General features: G+C 52.1%; 1 protein-coding gene across 1 annotated transcript in view; it reads right to left on the reverse strand.

Moving 5' to 3' along the window:
• Window positions 1-645: 645 nt before the first annotated feature.
• The window catches only part of PLXNA1 (plexin A1), a 53,612-nt gene continuing 37,095 nt past the window's right edge, over window positions 646-17,162 (reverse strand). The window contains exons 22-32 of the mRNA XM_045849678.1: window positions 16,481-16,737; window positions 16,064-16,130; window positions 10,011-10,157; window positions 9,748-9,907; window positions 8,754-8,857; window positions 8,350-8,446; window positions 7,809-7,999; window positions 7,531-7,700; window positions 5,958-6,170; window positions 5,727-5,877; window positions 646-3,902 (exon numbers count right to left, since the gene is read on the reverse strand). Coding sequence (XP_045705634.1) covers window positions 3,807-3,902; window positions 5,727-5,877; window positions 5,958-6,170; window positions 7,531-7,700; window positions 7,809-7,999; window positions 8,350-8,446; window positions 8,754-8,857; window positions 9,748-9,907; window positions 10,011-10,157; window positions 16,064-16,130; window positions 16,481-16,737 — 1,653 coding nt within the window. The 3' untranslated portion in view covers window positions 646-3,806. The remainder of the gene's footprint in view (window positions 3,903-5,726; window positions 5,878-5,957; window positions 6,171-7,530; window positions 7,701-7,808; window positions 8,000-8,349; window positions 8,447-8,753; window positions 8,858-9,747; window positions 9,908-10,010; window positions 10,158-16,063; window positions 16,131-16,480; window positions 16,738-17,162) is intronic.

Here is a 17,162-nt window from a genome sequence, read left to right on the forward strand (position 1 = left end):
CTCTCCTTGGCTGCCAGGTTACACTGACATTGCACAAACCATTCTCATTATACTAACAATGGCTAGACTTTTCCTGGACAGATATAGTACAAGGTGGGATCCCAGGACCAAAGTTTGATGCCCACAGGCATTTCCCCAGGGTTGTCTGTATCAGAGGCTGCATTTTAACAAAGCCCTCAAAACCACTACTCTGAGACGGAGGTCTACAACTCTGTTGCATGTAAGTCCCTGGGGAGCCTCTCAAAAGAACACTGCCAGGACCACAGGACCGATTGGCTGCCAAGCTGCTCAGACCCTGGTGTTTTCAGGTTCAGCAGATGATCTGAAAGTGCTTCCAAGGCCCCACGCATCTGTGGGTTCACAGCACACAGAAACAGTGCAACCCTAGCCCAGGCAATATACCTCTTGGGCTGCTGAAACATTGGAGGCCAAGAATCAGCACCTGTGGTCAGCCTGGGGTACTGCTACTGCAGATTATGCTGACCACTATCAGGAGCAAGACCTGGCTGCACCCTGTGGGCAGGGATCCCAGCATGGCCTGGGAGATGCCATTCCAAGCATGGGATGTGCTTTGCATCTGTAGCCATGTGCCACACACCCACCCTGACCCCTCCCAGCAAGAAAAGCCCAGAGCCATGAGGTTTAGCAAAAAATGTTTAATCTCTCCTTAATGTGTTTATTTACAAGTACTAAATCTGAAGAACAATAAAATAGGAAATGGCCATATATTTACACAATCTGTGGGCTGAGCACCTCATCAGCCACATTGTTCCTGGGAGAGGAAGTGGCAAGGGGCAGCTCAGGCCGGCCTAAAGATTACTCTTCTTTTGGATGGGGGCCCTGTGGCATTAAAGGACAGCTAATTGTGGGCTTCATCTTAAAAATATCTCTCTGTAAATATATCTATTCTAGCTTGTGTAGCACCAACATGAGCCATCACATCCAGAACTGGGAGGAAAACCAGGGTGGAGGCTCTCAGCAAGGTCAAACCAGAGAGGGCAGGAACATTTGGGGCCCTCCATCACAGGGTGACCCCAGCAGCTCTGCCTTGGGTCAGGGAGCACAGGGCAAGTTCGAGGTATGTGGAGAGGCCCTGTTGCCAGACCAAGGCATGAACCATCCCTGGGGAACTCCTGAGACAAAGGGAGAAGGTTGGAAGGGGAGGCCTGAGGCAGGACAGAACATAGCAGCAGTGCCTGGGACAGGAGGGATGTCCCTGAACAGCACCCTGTGCCGTGGCCCAGACCCCTGGGCCTGGGACTGCAGAGGGGCCTTTAGGATAGTCACATCCACCTTCACTGCAGAGTAGGACTCCATCCCCAGGCTCCTGCCAGGGCCCCACACCCTCTCAGGCCTGTGCCAGAGCGTGGATCAGAGCTCCTGGCAGTCCCCAAGGCTTAACTTTAACTACACGACCTGGCAAGAAGGGAGGTACGGAACCTCCAGCACTGGGTAGACAGCAGGCTTAGAATCAGCTGGATCAGCTCACATGTAAACAGATATTGCAAAAGTGCTTGCCCCCAGACAGGTATGTGCCTTGTTGTAGGCCACTCCCCTCCTCCTGAGGGGAGCACAGATGGTGCTCTGCTCTACAGGCTGGGAGGCCTCAAGGGGGGAGGGTGGGGACTGGATTCTGAAAAGGACAGAGAGGGGTGGAGGAACCCCAAACTCCATGTGGAACTGGAAGAACAGGGCTTTAATTAGAAACCAGTGCCCAGGGAAGACTAGAGGAAATCTGAGGCCATACCCAGGCACAGGCAGGAGGCATTAGAGAGGAGGCAGGGGGGCACCCAGGGACTGGAATTCAGACCAAAGAAGTGGTTACCAAAAAGACAGCCTAATTTCTAGAGCGGCCTCAGCTCTGGTCCCATAAGTCGGCCCAGGCACAAGCCCATGCAAGCTGCACTGAGTTCAGCAGGGCCTGCCAGAGCTCCAGCTAGTCATTCACAGCAAAAGGGGACTGGAGCCTTATTCACTGCCCACCCCTTTCCGTTTCAGAAGCCTCTCAAGTCAGAGGAGTTCTTAGATTTCACGCTGCTTCCCCAAGTGAGGGGGCAGCCCTTAACCTGATCTCCAAGGTGTGCAGCCTGGTTCCCCAGCTTAGGAAAGGGGACCTCAAGATCCACAGTTAGCTGTCCCTTAAAGTCTGTGGGAATTTTTAGTACCATCAAAAAACTGAACTTGAAGGGTCGGGGGACACTTGTCTGCTTTCACAAGTGGCTGATTAATTAAAAAACATTTAAAAAGTGTCTAGCAACCTCTAGTATTCAACACTTGCAGTTTTAAAAAAGATCAAGTCAGACTTAACGCTAGCACAGTCATGCAGAAACTCACAACCCTTCGCCCTGGAAGTGGGGGAGGGGGGTCCGCATTGAGAGAAGTCCTCTCCTTTTTACATCAAAACAATTAACTGGACAAACCGCAGGTCAAGGGGCGGAGGCCTGGGGTGTTCTGCTCAAGGAAAATGGCCACTTGCTTCACGACCATTTGGTATTGCTTTCCCACTGCCTTAATTTTCTTATTCTAAATTGTAAAATTTCTCCTCCTCCAGTCAACTATACAAGACCCCACTGGGGTTGGAGACTGAGGCTAGAGCCACACACACACACACACACACACACACACACACACGTATATATAATAATATACAGGTTTTGTTTTAGTTAAAAATTTGTTCTCTCTTGCTCACTGAGGGGAGGGTGGACAGAGCCAACCATCAAGCCCTCTGGTCACTGTGTCCTGCTCCCTGTCAGGCTGTGGAGTATGACCCACAGGGCCCAGCAGAGTGCAGCAGGATTTCTTTGTTCCCCTTAAAAGAACAGAAAACAGTCCCCAGATGTCCCATTGCACTTGAGGGGCCAGCACACAGCTGAGATGCCAGACTGGAAGCCGCTGGAAGGTGGAAGTGGAGGAGGAAAGACTGAGATGGAAGGAGGGAAGAGGATGGTTGGGGCTGCTCCCTGGAGCTCCACACTGAAGAGCTTGCCCAGAGCAGATGCAGTGGAGGAATAAATAATGGGAATGTGCACTCATGACTGGAGCTCCAGGCCCCAGTGGCTTCCAGAGGCACAGCCCTGAGGACACAAAGGGAGTCGTTGAGTCCTTCTGAAAGACACTTGGGAGCTGTGAGCACAGCCTTCCTACAGACCCTCCATAGGAGGGAGCTGGGGGCCTCTCGCTGGGCAAGGTGCTCCTGCCTCCACCGAAGAGCACACAGTGAATCAGAGGATGGTAGTGTGCTGCAGCAGCAAGCATGAGGGTGGCAGGCGGGTGGCAATGGCCCAGACTGACTTTGGCTCACCTTGGCTCAGCCTGGTATTCAGCCTCCCCCAGGCTGCCAGACAGGCCTCAGCCCTTAGACTCTGCCAGGGAAGCTAGGAAGGCTGACCTCCTCCCAAACCCTCATCCTGGCTCTTCTGGCCTTGCCAGTGTGGCCTCAAGGAGACGACCAGACTGGAAACTCCCCTTCTGGAGGGCTCAGCCTTTCTCCCCAGGTCTTCAGCAGTCACCTGAGTCACCTGAGAAGGATCCACCTGGGCTCCCCCTGCCCTGTGGCCAGAAGCTCTGGGCACAGAGGGTGCTGCAGGCACTGTCTCACCTACACCAGTAACAACCAGGACCTCTCTGCCAGGGGGAAGGGAGGGCCGGGAGGACACTGGCCTGCACGTCTGCCCTGAGCACATAGGCACTCAACACACACGGCAGAAGGCTGCCTCCAGGGACCTCCCAGCTTTGGCTGTCAGGTTGGAGGCCACCTCTGCAGGTCCTTTCACTAATCTCCCGCTGCGCAGTGGCAGCCAAGAGGCTCAGCTGCTCAGGGCCATTGTGTCCACCACTTGCTCCAGCTTGCTCCGGAGCCGCTGTCGGCGAGCCTGCTCGTCCTTCTCCAGGGCTGTCAGGATCTGGGGAAGCAAGTAGGAATGTTAGCAAGCCTGGCTGGGGCTGCCACTTACATGGGACCACTACACGGACACTTGGAGGATATACACAATGACCAAGTAGCATGGCTGTGGCTGGCAGGAGCTCTGGAACAGATACCTAATTCCAACCTTTCCATTCTGTGCTGAGGGACCTGGGTTTTGAGCCTGGACCCCTACAGGACCAGTGTGAAGAATAAGTCCCCTTTTTCCTTGACCACTATTCTTATCCTTCAGCCCCAAAATACCAGCCCCAAACAGGGCTCTAGTCACAGCCAGCCCTTCATGTCCCCTTGGTGCAGTTCCCTATTTGTAGATGGGAAGAGGGCCTGACGACCTGGGACACTGACATGCCACCAGCTCCTAGAAACCCTCTATGCACTGCAACTTGGCCTGCTGCTTCCAGCTGCTCTAGGAAGCAGAAGCACCCTGAGCTCACATTCCTGGTTCCTGCTGGCACATCAGGCCACCAGCATGTGGCCATGTCGCCATCTCCCTCCACCCCATCGCCCCAGTTTCTCTGTGTCCTTTACAGTGGAGCTCCTCAGAGAACCTCTGGCTCCTTTCTGGTTTCCTTCATGAGCCCAAGGATGTCAGGCTTTAGTCCCCAATCCCCAGGCAGTATCACCTAGTGATTGCTGCTTGTCCTTCTCGCCCCCGGGACACCTGCCACATCTGCCCAACCTCGCTTCTAGACACCCTGCCCCTGCCACCTCAGAGTCTCAGCCTGTCCTCCTCCTACTCCAAGGCCATCTCCTCCAGTCTAGCTGAAGGTCCTTCTGCTCACTGCTGACCCCCACACCCTGACCTTAGAGCCCGAGTCTCTCCTGAGCCCCAGCTCTACTCCCCTCAAATTTAAATCAAAGTCCAAGGCAGAATCCTTGGACTTTCCCACCTCCTATAGCTCACTCTGTCATACTCCAAGTCAGTCTGATCAGCAAGTCCTGGCCCCTCCCACCCATGGCTCAGCCCTTAGTTGGTCCCTGCTTCCCCCTTCCCCTGGTCACCTGACAGTCAGATCATAGCTCTGTCTCTAAACCCTTATGACCCATCTCATTTTCAGGGAAAACCCAAATTCCCCAAGGCCTACACACCCAGTGACAGGCCTCTTGCCTCATCCCGGCCTCCCCCTCCCCCGCTCCTTCCCTCCTCCCCGTTCCTGACATGGCTCTAATTCAGCCTCCTGGCCTCTACAGCCCTGTAGCCAGACCCACTCTGGCCTCAGGGCCTTGGCAGTAGCCATGCCCATCTTCCTCCCCAGCCTTGTGTGCCCCATCCAATTTAGCCCACAAGTCAGTCCTCCTTCCTCAGATATCTCAGGGAGCCCCATCACTGTGCAGCAGACTGTAAGGAGACCTGCTGAAATCTCACTCCAGGTCAGCAGAAAAAGCACTAAAGGAGGAAGGCTCTGGTGCCTGGCCCTAGAAATGTCCTCCCAAGCCCATCAACCTCATAACAGGCCCTCAGAGAATATTCCATCACCAACCCACATTCTCCACCACAGGAAGCCATTGTAATCTGCTCCCCTGAGCCCCAAAACCGTCCAGAAGCATGCTCCCTAACCTGCTGCAGTCCAGCCTGACACTGCCAGGCCTGGTAGTAATCACAACAGTGTTGTATCCCTGCCCCAGCAAGTGAGGTGGCCAGTGGGTAAGCAGAGCCAGGCCAGAGGCCCAGGAAGAAAATGGGACTGGGTGAGGTCGGCCAGAGGGTCTCGGGGAGGGAGTCCTGCTTAGCAAGGCCTGGTAAAGGGCTGAGCAGGGTGGAGTGAAGCAGGCAGCTTTGGGTGAGACTGGTTTGGGTGCTCACCTCATCCTTGTACTTGGTGATATAGGAGTAGATCTCGTGCAAGGCGCTCATGCTGTTGAACTGGCTCAGGTGCAGCCGAGACTGTTCAGCCAAGTATGCACTCATATCCTGGTCACTGATGGCAGGCATCTTGGCAATATCAGCATAGTACCTGCCAGCAGATGGCAGGCCAGCACATGAGCTGGTTCCTGGCCCTTGGCCCACCACCCACCCCATGAACACTCGCCTCACCTCTCCACCCAGCTCTTATAGTTGGGGATGTCCTTGGCATAGAGCAGTTTGTTGGAGGGCGAGTCCTTGCCCAACTTGTGCTCAGACGTGGAGCAGGAGTCCATAAAGGTCTGGGCCACCACCGACAGGCAGGCATCTGTGATGCTGCTCTTATGGATGTCGAACACAAACTGTGGGTTCTTGATCACATTCACCCAGAAGCGCAACGGCAGACTGTGGGGAGGCAGGCCAGATGCGTGGTCAGACAGGACTTCAGCATCCCTTCCAGACAGCATGGGGAAGTGGCCAGCCAGCAGCTTCCCAGCGTGCCTGGTTCTGACCTTCAATGACCATGGATTTCCATGCAGATGAGGAAACTGAAGCCCAAAGAGGAGTGCAGACTCTCAGGAAGTGAGGGCTGTCTCCTGCCACCCACAATCTACTAGAGCACAGTCTCTTCTGTAAGTATGGTCACATGGTTACATGCTTACAAACACACTCACATATGATCACAACCCTGCTTCTGCCTAGGAAGGGCTCCAGAGGACACATTCCCACAGACACTTGACCTCTGTGCCCAAAATGCCTCCTCTAATACAGCCATCAACTGGGCTACCCAGTAGCCACAAGCCAATTGTGGTTGTTTAAATCTAAATAAAGTTAAAAATTCAGATTCTCAGTTGCAGTAGTCACATGTCAGGTGATCAGTAGCCACAGGAGGCCAGCAGCCACTACTCTAGATAGCACAGATCTAGAACATTCTGTCACTTCAGAGTATTCTCCTGGATGGTGCTGACCTAGATGATGATGTCTCCCATGGTGCCCCATAGAACCTCTTCAAGGTTCACAGGCAGTACAGGCAGATCAAGAGGCCCAGGTCTGTGCCTAGGTTTTAGAAGTGACAGCACATAGAGGCCAGAGTGATAGAAGGGGTGAGACCACTAGGGGATCAGGGAGGAAGAGGCCAGAGGCACAGGAGCTTCTCTGAGGATGGGCCAAATGCTACAGGTGCACGTGGTCAGGTTCAGAGAAACAAACACCAGACTGGGTAGTGGCTGCTGGGATGGTGAGGGTGGGGGGGAGGGGTGGGGGTAAGGGTGCTGGCTACCTGAGGGATAGTGAGAGTCCCAAAGCATCTGCTGTAACTACCTCTGTCATCCTCATCACTGCCAATGGCTGGCATGGTCTGGCCCATCAAGTTTGTTTCTCACACAATCCCACACTCATTACCATTGCACACAGCCATGTATACCCAGGGAAACACATAGCACATGTGAGTAAACATACACATGCACACACATGCATACATCTAGCTCCCACAGCAAAGCAGGTCCTCTGAGTTGGAGCATAGGACATGCCCAGTCCCAGAGCACGGCAGGCAGTAGACATGCCAAACATGGGTTACTCAGGAAGGCTTACGTGAAAATAGGCTGACCACAGCTGGGGAACAGCTAACCCAGGCTGGACTTCCCCCTCAGCCATCAGAACAGGGCCCCCAGAGGACATGCCTCCTACAGAAGCTCAGTCTCAACCCAGCCTGACTGTACCCCCATGCCCCACATGGCCCCACTGCTAAATCCCACTCTGAAGGTACCAGTTGCTCTTCCAGGTGTGGCGCACATCTGAGTCGTGTATCTGGTGCTGGTCAGCCTGCTCGTCCAGGAAGTCAAACATGTACTTGATGGCCAGAGGCAGGGCTGAACCCCGGTGTGCCGTGCTAAAGATGGTCTCAAACAGGTCATCCACAAATTTCTGCAGTGTGCCCTATATGTAGGCGAAGACATAGAGCTCTAGGGCACCACCAGGAGCCCCTCACATCCTCAGCTGGCTGTGCTGCCACCATGTCCCCACTGCCTACTCATCCAGGCCTACCTTGGTGGCCAGCAACCGTGTCAGGTATATCTCTGAGACCATCTTACTGCCGCGGTCACCCTCCCGCTGGTCCAGGTGGTCGTGGTTCTTCACCAGGTGCCACAGCTTGGTGCCGCTCTCCAGGTCAGGTGTGATCATGGGCGTACGCGAGCGCAGGCTGTCAGGGCTGCTAGCTGTGCGTAGCATGCTCTCTGCAGGCATCACACAGTTAGCTGGAAGGCCCACTGCATCCAGCACCCATACCCTGCCCTGGCCGGGCAGCCTTGGCTCAGAAGCTGCTCGGTCTGAGTCTCAGTTTTCAAATCTGAAAACTGGGGTCCTCAGCCCCACCTCCCTGGCTGTCAGGGACAGGAGACATGCTGTGTGCTATAAGGGGAAACGTGCAGCCTCCAAATTGAGGGAAAGGCCAAGTGTCCAAGTGATGAACCATGCATGATGTGGCCTCTTCCAGCCTTTACAAGGCCCTGCTGTAGAGGGGCCCAGGGGAGGTATCCTATCCAGGCCAATGAGCCCTGCCCACTATCCCCACCTGACCCCTCACCATATCTGCTGAGGGACTTGGTAAAGGTGGACGAGTTAGAGATGTTGTAGGCGGACGTCTGCTTGGGCACCAGCGCCACCGAGGACCCATCCGTCACCTGTGGGCAGAGGGCCGGGAGACTCGTGACCCACCATTAGGAGCTGTAGACACCTTCAGCCCTTCCTGGTGCTGTGCCTGGAGGCCAGTCACTGCGCCACTCTGAGCCTCTGTTTTCCCAGTGGCGCATACCCAGGACTGTTGGAACAACCAGATGGGCCCAGTGTTGGGTCTGGAAAGATCATACGTGTGACCCTTGTCCGCCTTTCTGCCCAATATTTGTTGCCCATGCACAACCAAAGGCCTGGATATCAGCTTCCAAGGAAAGAGGCTGACCCATGGCCAGAGGGTGGGAGGTCCAGGATCACCTGATAGTGAGCCAGAGTATTCAGCCTCTTCCAGTCATTGTCAATCTTGGTGGTGACATCCTCGTCCTGCAGGATGATTCGTGCCATGCGGCCCTGACGCCACTCTGAAAAAGAGAGGAACACTGAGGGACAGAGCCACAGGAAAGTGCCTCCATTGCCCCCTTTCCTTGGTCTCACCTCTCAGCCCAAGAAGCAAAGGTGTCCTATGGGCACATAGTACAGGGCCTTGAACAGTAAAATAACAAAGGGACAGGGCTTCTCCTTTCCACTGCCCAAGCAGCTCCCATCCTGGCTCAGAGCAAGAAGCAGTATCCCTACCATTAAGTCCTGCATCTTGCAGCTGCAGCTGTCTTACTCCAGGGAGCCCACCCCATGTGACACCCTGCCTTTGAGCTCCAGGAAACTCTTCTAAATTCCTCAGCCTGAGCTCCAGGGAGCTCTTCTAAACTCCTCAGCCTAGCACAAGGCTCCGCCTCTCCAACCACACCAGGAACTTGCTGGCCCCAGTCCTGCCCCTGTTCCTGTAGTCTTCCCCTAGCTCTGTAGACACCCTCACATGTCCAGCTCATGAGTCAGGGTGCCACTCCCCCAGCTCTAATGGCCCACCCTCCTCCTAGAGTAAGTGGGAACTCCAACTCTTGGCCCCTCCCTAGATTGGGTAGTCCTCTAAGGGTACTCCCTGATTCCATCCTCCACCCCACCTGCCTCCACCCTGATCCACCCACATCTAGAGCCCACCTGGGATGGCATCCCTTGCCTCATGCCTTCCTCAACAGCCTCCTGCCATGGCCTCTAGCACCTTCCGCCAGCACCCAGTGCCTGGCCTGGAACAAGAGGCCCTGCTTGGACTTTTCCAGCTAAGCCTGTTACCTGAGGCCCCCATACACACACCATGGCACTGCCCCTCTCCTTGGTCTGCATACCTTGGCAGGTCCACTGTCCAGAACCCCAGCACAGCCACATTAGCATGAAAGCTCCTCCCTCACACACTTACCCAGATCCATGTCCCCAGCCTTGGGCCGCTGGGAGTAGGGCACACCCTTGTACACAGCATCCAGCAGCTTCTCCTTGACCTGTGTCACTGTGTCACAATTTAGTCCCTTCACTGGCACCTCAGGTGCATTCTCGTTCTCAGGGTTCACACAGTTCAGGGTCTGGGTGCAAGGAGGGGTGCAGCATCAGCGCCCACCTCTTAGGGAGCAGGCCCATGGGAAAGTATGGGTGGGGGACAGGGCAGGATGCTGGGCCTGCACTCACCAGCATCTTGTAGTCTATCTGCTGCCGGATCAACTTGTCCTCACTCAGGGAGTAGCGTGCCTCGCCTGTGATGGCATCAATGGGGCCCTTCTCCATCTGCTGCTTGATGGCGCAGTACAGCATGAAGAGAGGCTCCCCTGCGCACTCCTATAGCAGGAGGCAAGCAGGCCATCAGTCTGTAGCCAGGACCCCAGTGGCGTCCACCCCTGCCCACTTTCCCCCACCCTTCCAAGGCCTCTGTACTGTTCCCACAGGAGAAATGAGCAACATCTCCAAATTTTTATAAGAAGTCAAGTAGAACCCTGATTTCAGAATCTAACAAAGACTATGTAAGAGAATAAGTTAAACAACAGACCCACTGCCCCTATGAAAGTTGATGTGAAAAATCCCAACGTGACCTTAACAGGGAGTGCCAGAAGTGTATCAGAGAAGAACATGATGTGGCCAACCAGGCTTTATGCCAAGGAAGACGAAAGCCCTAAAGTCTCCCCAGCTCAGGTCTCAGTTTGTCTACAGCCCCAGTCCCCAGCCAATGCCCTAGCACCCCACTAACTGAAGCTTGCTGAAGTACCAGCGCTGGACCATGGCATGGGCAGATGCTGTGCCCATGTTGGTTGTCAGGACCCCACACCTGCAGGCAGAGGGCTAACCCCTCTGTTATTTGAGAGGTACAGACACACTGACCCAGGGCAGTTCACCAGCACTGAGGGGCACAGGAAGCCAGAGCCAACGCCCTGTGGGGCGGCCTCTGGGGACTGTGTGAAGGTATACTCTGCCCCTATCCCTGACCATCACAATTAAGCTTGGCATACCACAGCCCTGAAAGCTCCTCCAACCACCTAGTGTCTCACCTCACCCTGGCCTTGGCACCTGATGTCACTACAGCCAGAAATCTCTTCCCCAGGTCTTTACTGGTCCTTCTGGACTCCACCCAATTTCCCTCTCAGAAAGGCTCTCCTTTACCACCAGGCCAAAGCTTCTGGCCCTCACTGCCATCAGGGTCCTGCTATAATACCCAGTTTCTGCTACTCTCTTTGATGCCTTCTCCCAGCTGGAGTGGAAGTTGCCTGAGGGTCAGGGTACAGCTGGCTCACCTACATTATACTGTAATGCCCAGCACAGAGCCTATATATGCACGGGGCTCCAGATACTGCTGGACAACAAATGCCATTAGTGAAAAGAGTTGTCAGAGGGAGAGGCTCATGTCCTTACAGCAAAATGAAGAAAGCTAATGTCAGAGACTTGCCAGTCTCATTGGTCCCAGGGCTGCCCCCAACTGCAGGTGCCACACCTTGAGGGGCCAAACTTGCTGTGTCCTCTACACAAGTGAGGCCCCACCTGACTGTGGGCACAGGAACCTTTGTTGCCTTGGCTGCCTGATGGAGTTCAGGAGTGTACCCAGAAAAGGGAGCACACTGGCCTCCCCCACTCCCTCCATCACACAAATAGCAGCTCTGCCCCATAACCAGATGCTCTGGTTTTGTTGACATCTGCAATAACTAAAGAAATGGCTCAAGATTCTCCAAAAACATGCTTGTTTCTGAAATTGTTTGATTTGCAAACTTCACTTCATTAAGTTAGCTAAGAAGAAGGCAAGAATGGGTGCAGACTAGGATGTGGTGCCATTAATAGCTGCCTATCTTCCTACAAACCCCATCTAGACAAGTCCAAATGCTTTCCCAGGGGCTCTTCTGCCTGCACTCTGCTGAGGAGAAAGGGGCATCTATGAAAGTCAGAAGAAAGAGGTTTTTGGCCTAGGGTTACACAGTGAATAAGCAGAAGCCAGAATTCTAACCCAGATCCATCTACCTCTAAAGTACCTAGCCCTTAAACATCAAGTGTCCTCACAGAGAAGGCGTAAGCTGAAGGGGCTTTCTATTCCTGGCCCAGCCAGCAGGCCCCTAGTGCCAGCTCCAATCCCTCTTGCAATACCTGCCCAGATGGGGCAAAACAGGAACCAAAGAACCAAAGGTCAGGAGATAGGAGGGCCCAGAACCCAAGGACCTCACTCAGTCTTACCCTCTCTAGAAAAAGGATGCCCTCAGATGCCTCCCAGCCCCAGCTCTGAACATGCAGAAATTGCCAATGGATTTTCAAATAAAAAGATAGTACAAATATAGGTCATTCTAAAAATGATGTTGGAACAAGTACTTCCCTACTTGGGAGAGGGGAGGAATCAAGTGAAATCCCTACCTCATGCTGTACACAAATAAAAAGCATTTCTATGCACAGCACAAAGAAGTACTAAAAATGGAAAGTTTATATTAAAAAAAAACAACTACTGAAAGACATAACCCTAAAAAAGCAGGTAAAGGATAAAAAAGACATTCAAAGAAAAAATTAAAAGTACCCAATCAAACAAAAATATGCCCAACTTGTTGAAGAAATGGCAACTGCAGCAACAAGTTGGCAAAGATGAAAAAAAACTGATAAAGCAGGTGTTATCCAAGGTATGGATTAAGATTCTCAAACACTGAATCAGCACAACCTTTTTTTGCAAGACAACTTAGCAGCATATACTCCAAAAAAAAGTGAACGTTGCCTGTTCACTTACAATCACTTAAGTGTTGACCCAGCAAGCGAAGCGAAGATCACTGGATCAGCATGCCGGCTGCAGTGCCAGTCACGGAGAAGGAAAATTCAAGCTCTCCTAACACCTATCAGCAGTACAACAGTTAATAAAATGTATGATACCCACACTAGGGAACATTATGTAACTGCTAACAAGAATGAGATAACCGCCTATGTCCAAACTTGCAAAGGTGATGTCCACAACACCTTTGCCAGAGATGGTGGAAGCACAGTATAGTACAAAATGTATGGTACTACAAAAGAAAAAAATCTTATAATGAAGAAAATGTACAACACTAGGATTTTTCTTAATATAAAAAGCATACTCTATTTACAGATATTTGCTTTAGTTAAGAAACCAACCTGAGAGGGCTGATGGCTGTTAGCTTCAGAGCTCACAGGGGCCTTCGTCCTTTACTGCTCACTTCTGTGACGTTTAGGTATGCTACACGGAGTATGGGTTACTTTTCTAGCTAAATTTTTGTTTGTTTGTTTTTAAAGACAGCAAAGACTGAAAGGGATTTGGGTTGTTTGAAAAAATTTTGCACAACAATAAAAAAAAAGTTAGTTACCAAGCCATGAAAAGATATGGAGGAACCTGAAATGCACATTACTAGTGAAAGAAGACAGACTAACAAGGCTGTACACTGTATGATTCCAAGTATAGAACATTCTGGAAAAGGCAAAACTGTGGAGACAGTAAAATATCAGTGTTGCCAGGTGAACAAGTGGAGCACAGGGATCTTAGGGCAGTGAAACTACTCTCTAATACAATGGTGGATACATGTCACTATCATTTATCCAAATCCACAAAATGCACAGCACCGAGAGTGAGCTCTCGCATGAGGTATGGACTTTGGGGGTAATATTATGTTGGCATAGGTTCATTGATTGTAACCAATGCACTACTCTGGTGAAGGATGTAATAATGAGGAGGCTGTAAATCAGATATAAGAGATATATGGGAAATCTCTTAACTTCTCAATTTTTCGGTGAAACTAAAACTGCTCTAAAAAATCTAGTCAAAACATGGACAAATGGAAAAAAAACTGAATCATCACAAGAATTTTCTGTTTGTATTTGTATGAGATGGTGGATGTTAACTAAACCTGTTGTGGTAATCATTTCATAAAATATGTAAATCAAACCATCATGCTGTATGCTTTAAACTAATACAGTGATATGTCGAATACAACTTAGTAAAACTAGACAAGAACTACTACAGTGCAGTTGTCTCTCAGTACCCACGGTGACTGGTTCCAGGACCTCCCCCATAACAAACTCCGCAGATGCTTAAGTCCCTTACATAAAAAGGCATAGTATCTGCATATAACCTACAGACAGCCTCCCATTTACTTTTGATTATCTCTAGATTACTTATAGTACCTAATACAATAGAATACTGTGTAAATAGTTGTTTTACTATACAGTTTAGAGAATAATGATGAGAAAAAAGTCTGTACCTGTTCAGTACTGACACAACTATCATAGGTCTAACTACACAGTAACACACATAAAAATGTTAACATCTTTTTTCCTTAATATTTTTGGATTGGTTGAATCCATGTATGTAGAACCCACAGATACAAAGCGTTGACTGTATACTGTGAAAAAAACAAAACAGCCCGTGGCACAAAGAAGTCAATGGACAGGAGCAGTCTGGGCCAGCTTCAGGTACTCCCCCTGCTGTGGGTGTGGGCAGACAAATGTCAGCATGGCTACCCCACCAAATGGCCCTGGGGCAGTTCCTCCTGTCCAACATATCTCCTCATCCATATTGTGAGGGACAAACATGATTTGGGAGTAAAGGAATGCTCCGAGCAGATCGAAGCACACCCTGGCCCTACTCAGCTCCTTCCATGGGACCCACTGGGGAAAACAAGGGTGCGCTAGTCAGCTTGGCCCAGGGATCCCAAAACTTTTGTTTTCCCCCTTCCTGGATCCCTCCTTCCTGCTCCTTTGGCCAGTCCTGGCCTCTCTCTCCCTCTATCCACTGCCTCACCCAATCCTCCATAAAGTGGCTCCTGACCTCAATCCCACAGCTCCCTAACAACAGAACCCAGTCAGCCATTCTGCTTTCAACATCCTGCGCTGGTCCCATTTGCCCCACTTCCTGCAGCCTGATCCTCCACACAGCATTACATAGAACACACACCTGATCCAGGTGCTCAGCTGAGTCCCCTTTCTCTGCCTGGGGGGACCTGGGAACTGACAGGGGTCAGTGCAGCTAAGAAAGCTCGGACCCAGTGGTTCATGTTCTCTAAACCTTGTTTCTCATGGCTTCCAGAATGCAATTTAATGAGAATGTAAATTCACCATACAGCCCCACATAATTTCACAGGAAATACACAACTTTGTGTTACTGGCTCCCAGTTCAGATAAAAAGAACCCAAGCCCCAGCCTCCCTTGCCTCATAACCATACCTCACACCCACCTCAGAGCTGTCACTCCCTCAACCTTGCTAATTCCTCCTCTTTCTTCCTTGCTTAAACCTCACCCACCTCCTTGACATCCACCCCTTTTTCACATGTCCTGATTCCCATTCTCTCCCCCCAGACAGGCAGGAATCTGCTCTGGGCACCTCTGAGCCACTCTGTGTGGAGGGCTGAAGCCCCTCACCCCGTGTCCCTGATTCAGTAAGGACACAGGGAACAGCGGTCCATGGCTAAGAAGCAAACATGGAGATGTGCAGGCCACTAGGTTCCACTGCTCAACACACTGTCCATCTACAAGGCATCTACAGAGGTCAGAGAAATGAGGCGGAAGCACGTGTGAACATATACCCTGCACTTTGCCTGGGGGCCTCACTGCTCCACCTCAGAACATCTGCCAAGCCTTCATATTTCAAGGGAAACCACTTATCTCCAGAATGATCTCCTACTTTCTAAGTGCAGCCCAAACAGGATCCATCTGGACCCATATCTAGCCTGAGGCTGCAGTTTGCACCCTCTGGCCTCCTCCCCGTTCTGGGGACAGCCACAGATTAAGAACCGTCTTCTAGGATGGGGGACTTTCCTCAGCCTGAGCAGGGGCATGTATGTGCAACACTTCCCCACAATAAGAGTCAACAGAAACCCCCAGACATCTCTGCAGCCTGGCCCAATACTGGGTGCTGAACACACGGAGGCTCCCACCAGGGTGTCCCCCTTCATCCTTAGGTCCAGGACAGAAGCACAGTGCAGAAACCTAGGCCTAGATCCAATTCTAGCTCAGCCACATGACGGCTGTGGGGCCCAAGACAGTTCGCCTCAGAGTTGGGGTGTCCACTCCTGAGTCCGAGGCTGGGTGAGGCCTGGACAACCTCATGGAGAGTCACGAGAAGGGCCAATGGGTGCATGTCCTTCGAGAGCCCATGCTGAGGCCCCAGCTCCCTCTGAGCCACTCTGGGCTGAGAATGTTCGTCTCTGGTTTCCTCCTTTCCTCCCACCCATCAAAATGTCCCTAGTACTCTCTTGATGTTCTCTCCTCCTCAGCCCACCTACCTTGAGGAATTTGTACAAAAGGAAGGTGAACCAATTGGTCAGCATCTTCTCTGCCACTGACTCGGTCCTGGAGACAGATACAGGCAGGTGTGACATAACTCCCACCACAGACCCACACAACATGCCCACCCCACTATCCTCTCCTTCCTACAGCACTTAAAGGTCAGGCATTGAAAAGCACCCATGAATGGTGGACAGCTAGGGGAGATCCCAGCTCTGGCCCCAGAGTGGGTCTCTGAGTATGACTCAGGCCTGGCACTAACAGCCGCAGAGTGGAGTCCCATGCCTGGCACACCTGGTCCCCACTACTAACATCCAGTCAGAGAGAGCTGATGCTTCTCTCAGAACCACAATGGTACAGTTCCTGGAGCAGGTACTCAGTGGGGCCTCCAGTGTCTATAGAAAGTGTGGGCTCACCGCCGCAGCAGCAGCTTGGGGTGGTTTTTGCTCTCTAGGTTCTTCTCAATGAGGTCAGACAGCAGCTGCTTGAGCACGCCTGTGGCATACTCCATCTCGCCCTGCAGAGCTGTCATGATGAGTGAGGCCACGTTCCCACGGTCACGCATAGAGAAGCTGCGCTGGGCCTCCAGCGTGCGGATAAAGGTCAGCAGGAAGTGCTTCTTCGTCAACAGCTGACCAAACAATGTCAGTGATTTCTCCACATTGGCCTGCACCTGGGGAGGACGGGAGCTTGCTCAGATCCACAACAGAGAACGCAGTTCTGTGATGGTGGGGAGAGGCAGGGAAGGCCTTCTGGAGGAGGGGCTGTCCAAACCAGGTATACAGGGGAAGGGCAGGGCCAGAAAGCAGGTCTCAGAGGTAGGTGACATCACCCTGACAGGTGTCCAGACCTCAACTGTCTTCAGCAAAATAGATGTAGCCTGGCAGCTGCCTGAGAAGCCTAATCCAGGCAGATACCCAAGCATATTAGCATCAGTGATGGGTGAAGAATGAGGGCCTGTTCCTGCCACCCTCTCTGCAGCCAGGCCCTGGGACCAGCACTTCCTACAGTCTGGCTCTAGCAGCTCAGAGGGAGCCCAACACAACACCCCCATCTGCTGGGCACCAAACGTGCACATACATGGCTTTACTCTGCTCT

This window comes from Phyllostomus hastatus, unplaced genomic scaffold (genome assembly GCF_019186645.2).
Source record: "Phyllostomus hastatus isolate PE091 unplaced genomic scaffold, TTU_PhHast_1.1 phas_contig_80, whole genome shotgun sequence".
Taxonomy (NCBI): domain Eukaryota; kingdom Metazoa; phylum Chordata; class Mammalia; order Chiroptera; family Phyllostomidae; genus Phyllostomus; species Phyllostomus hastatus.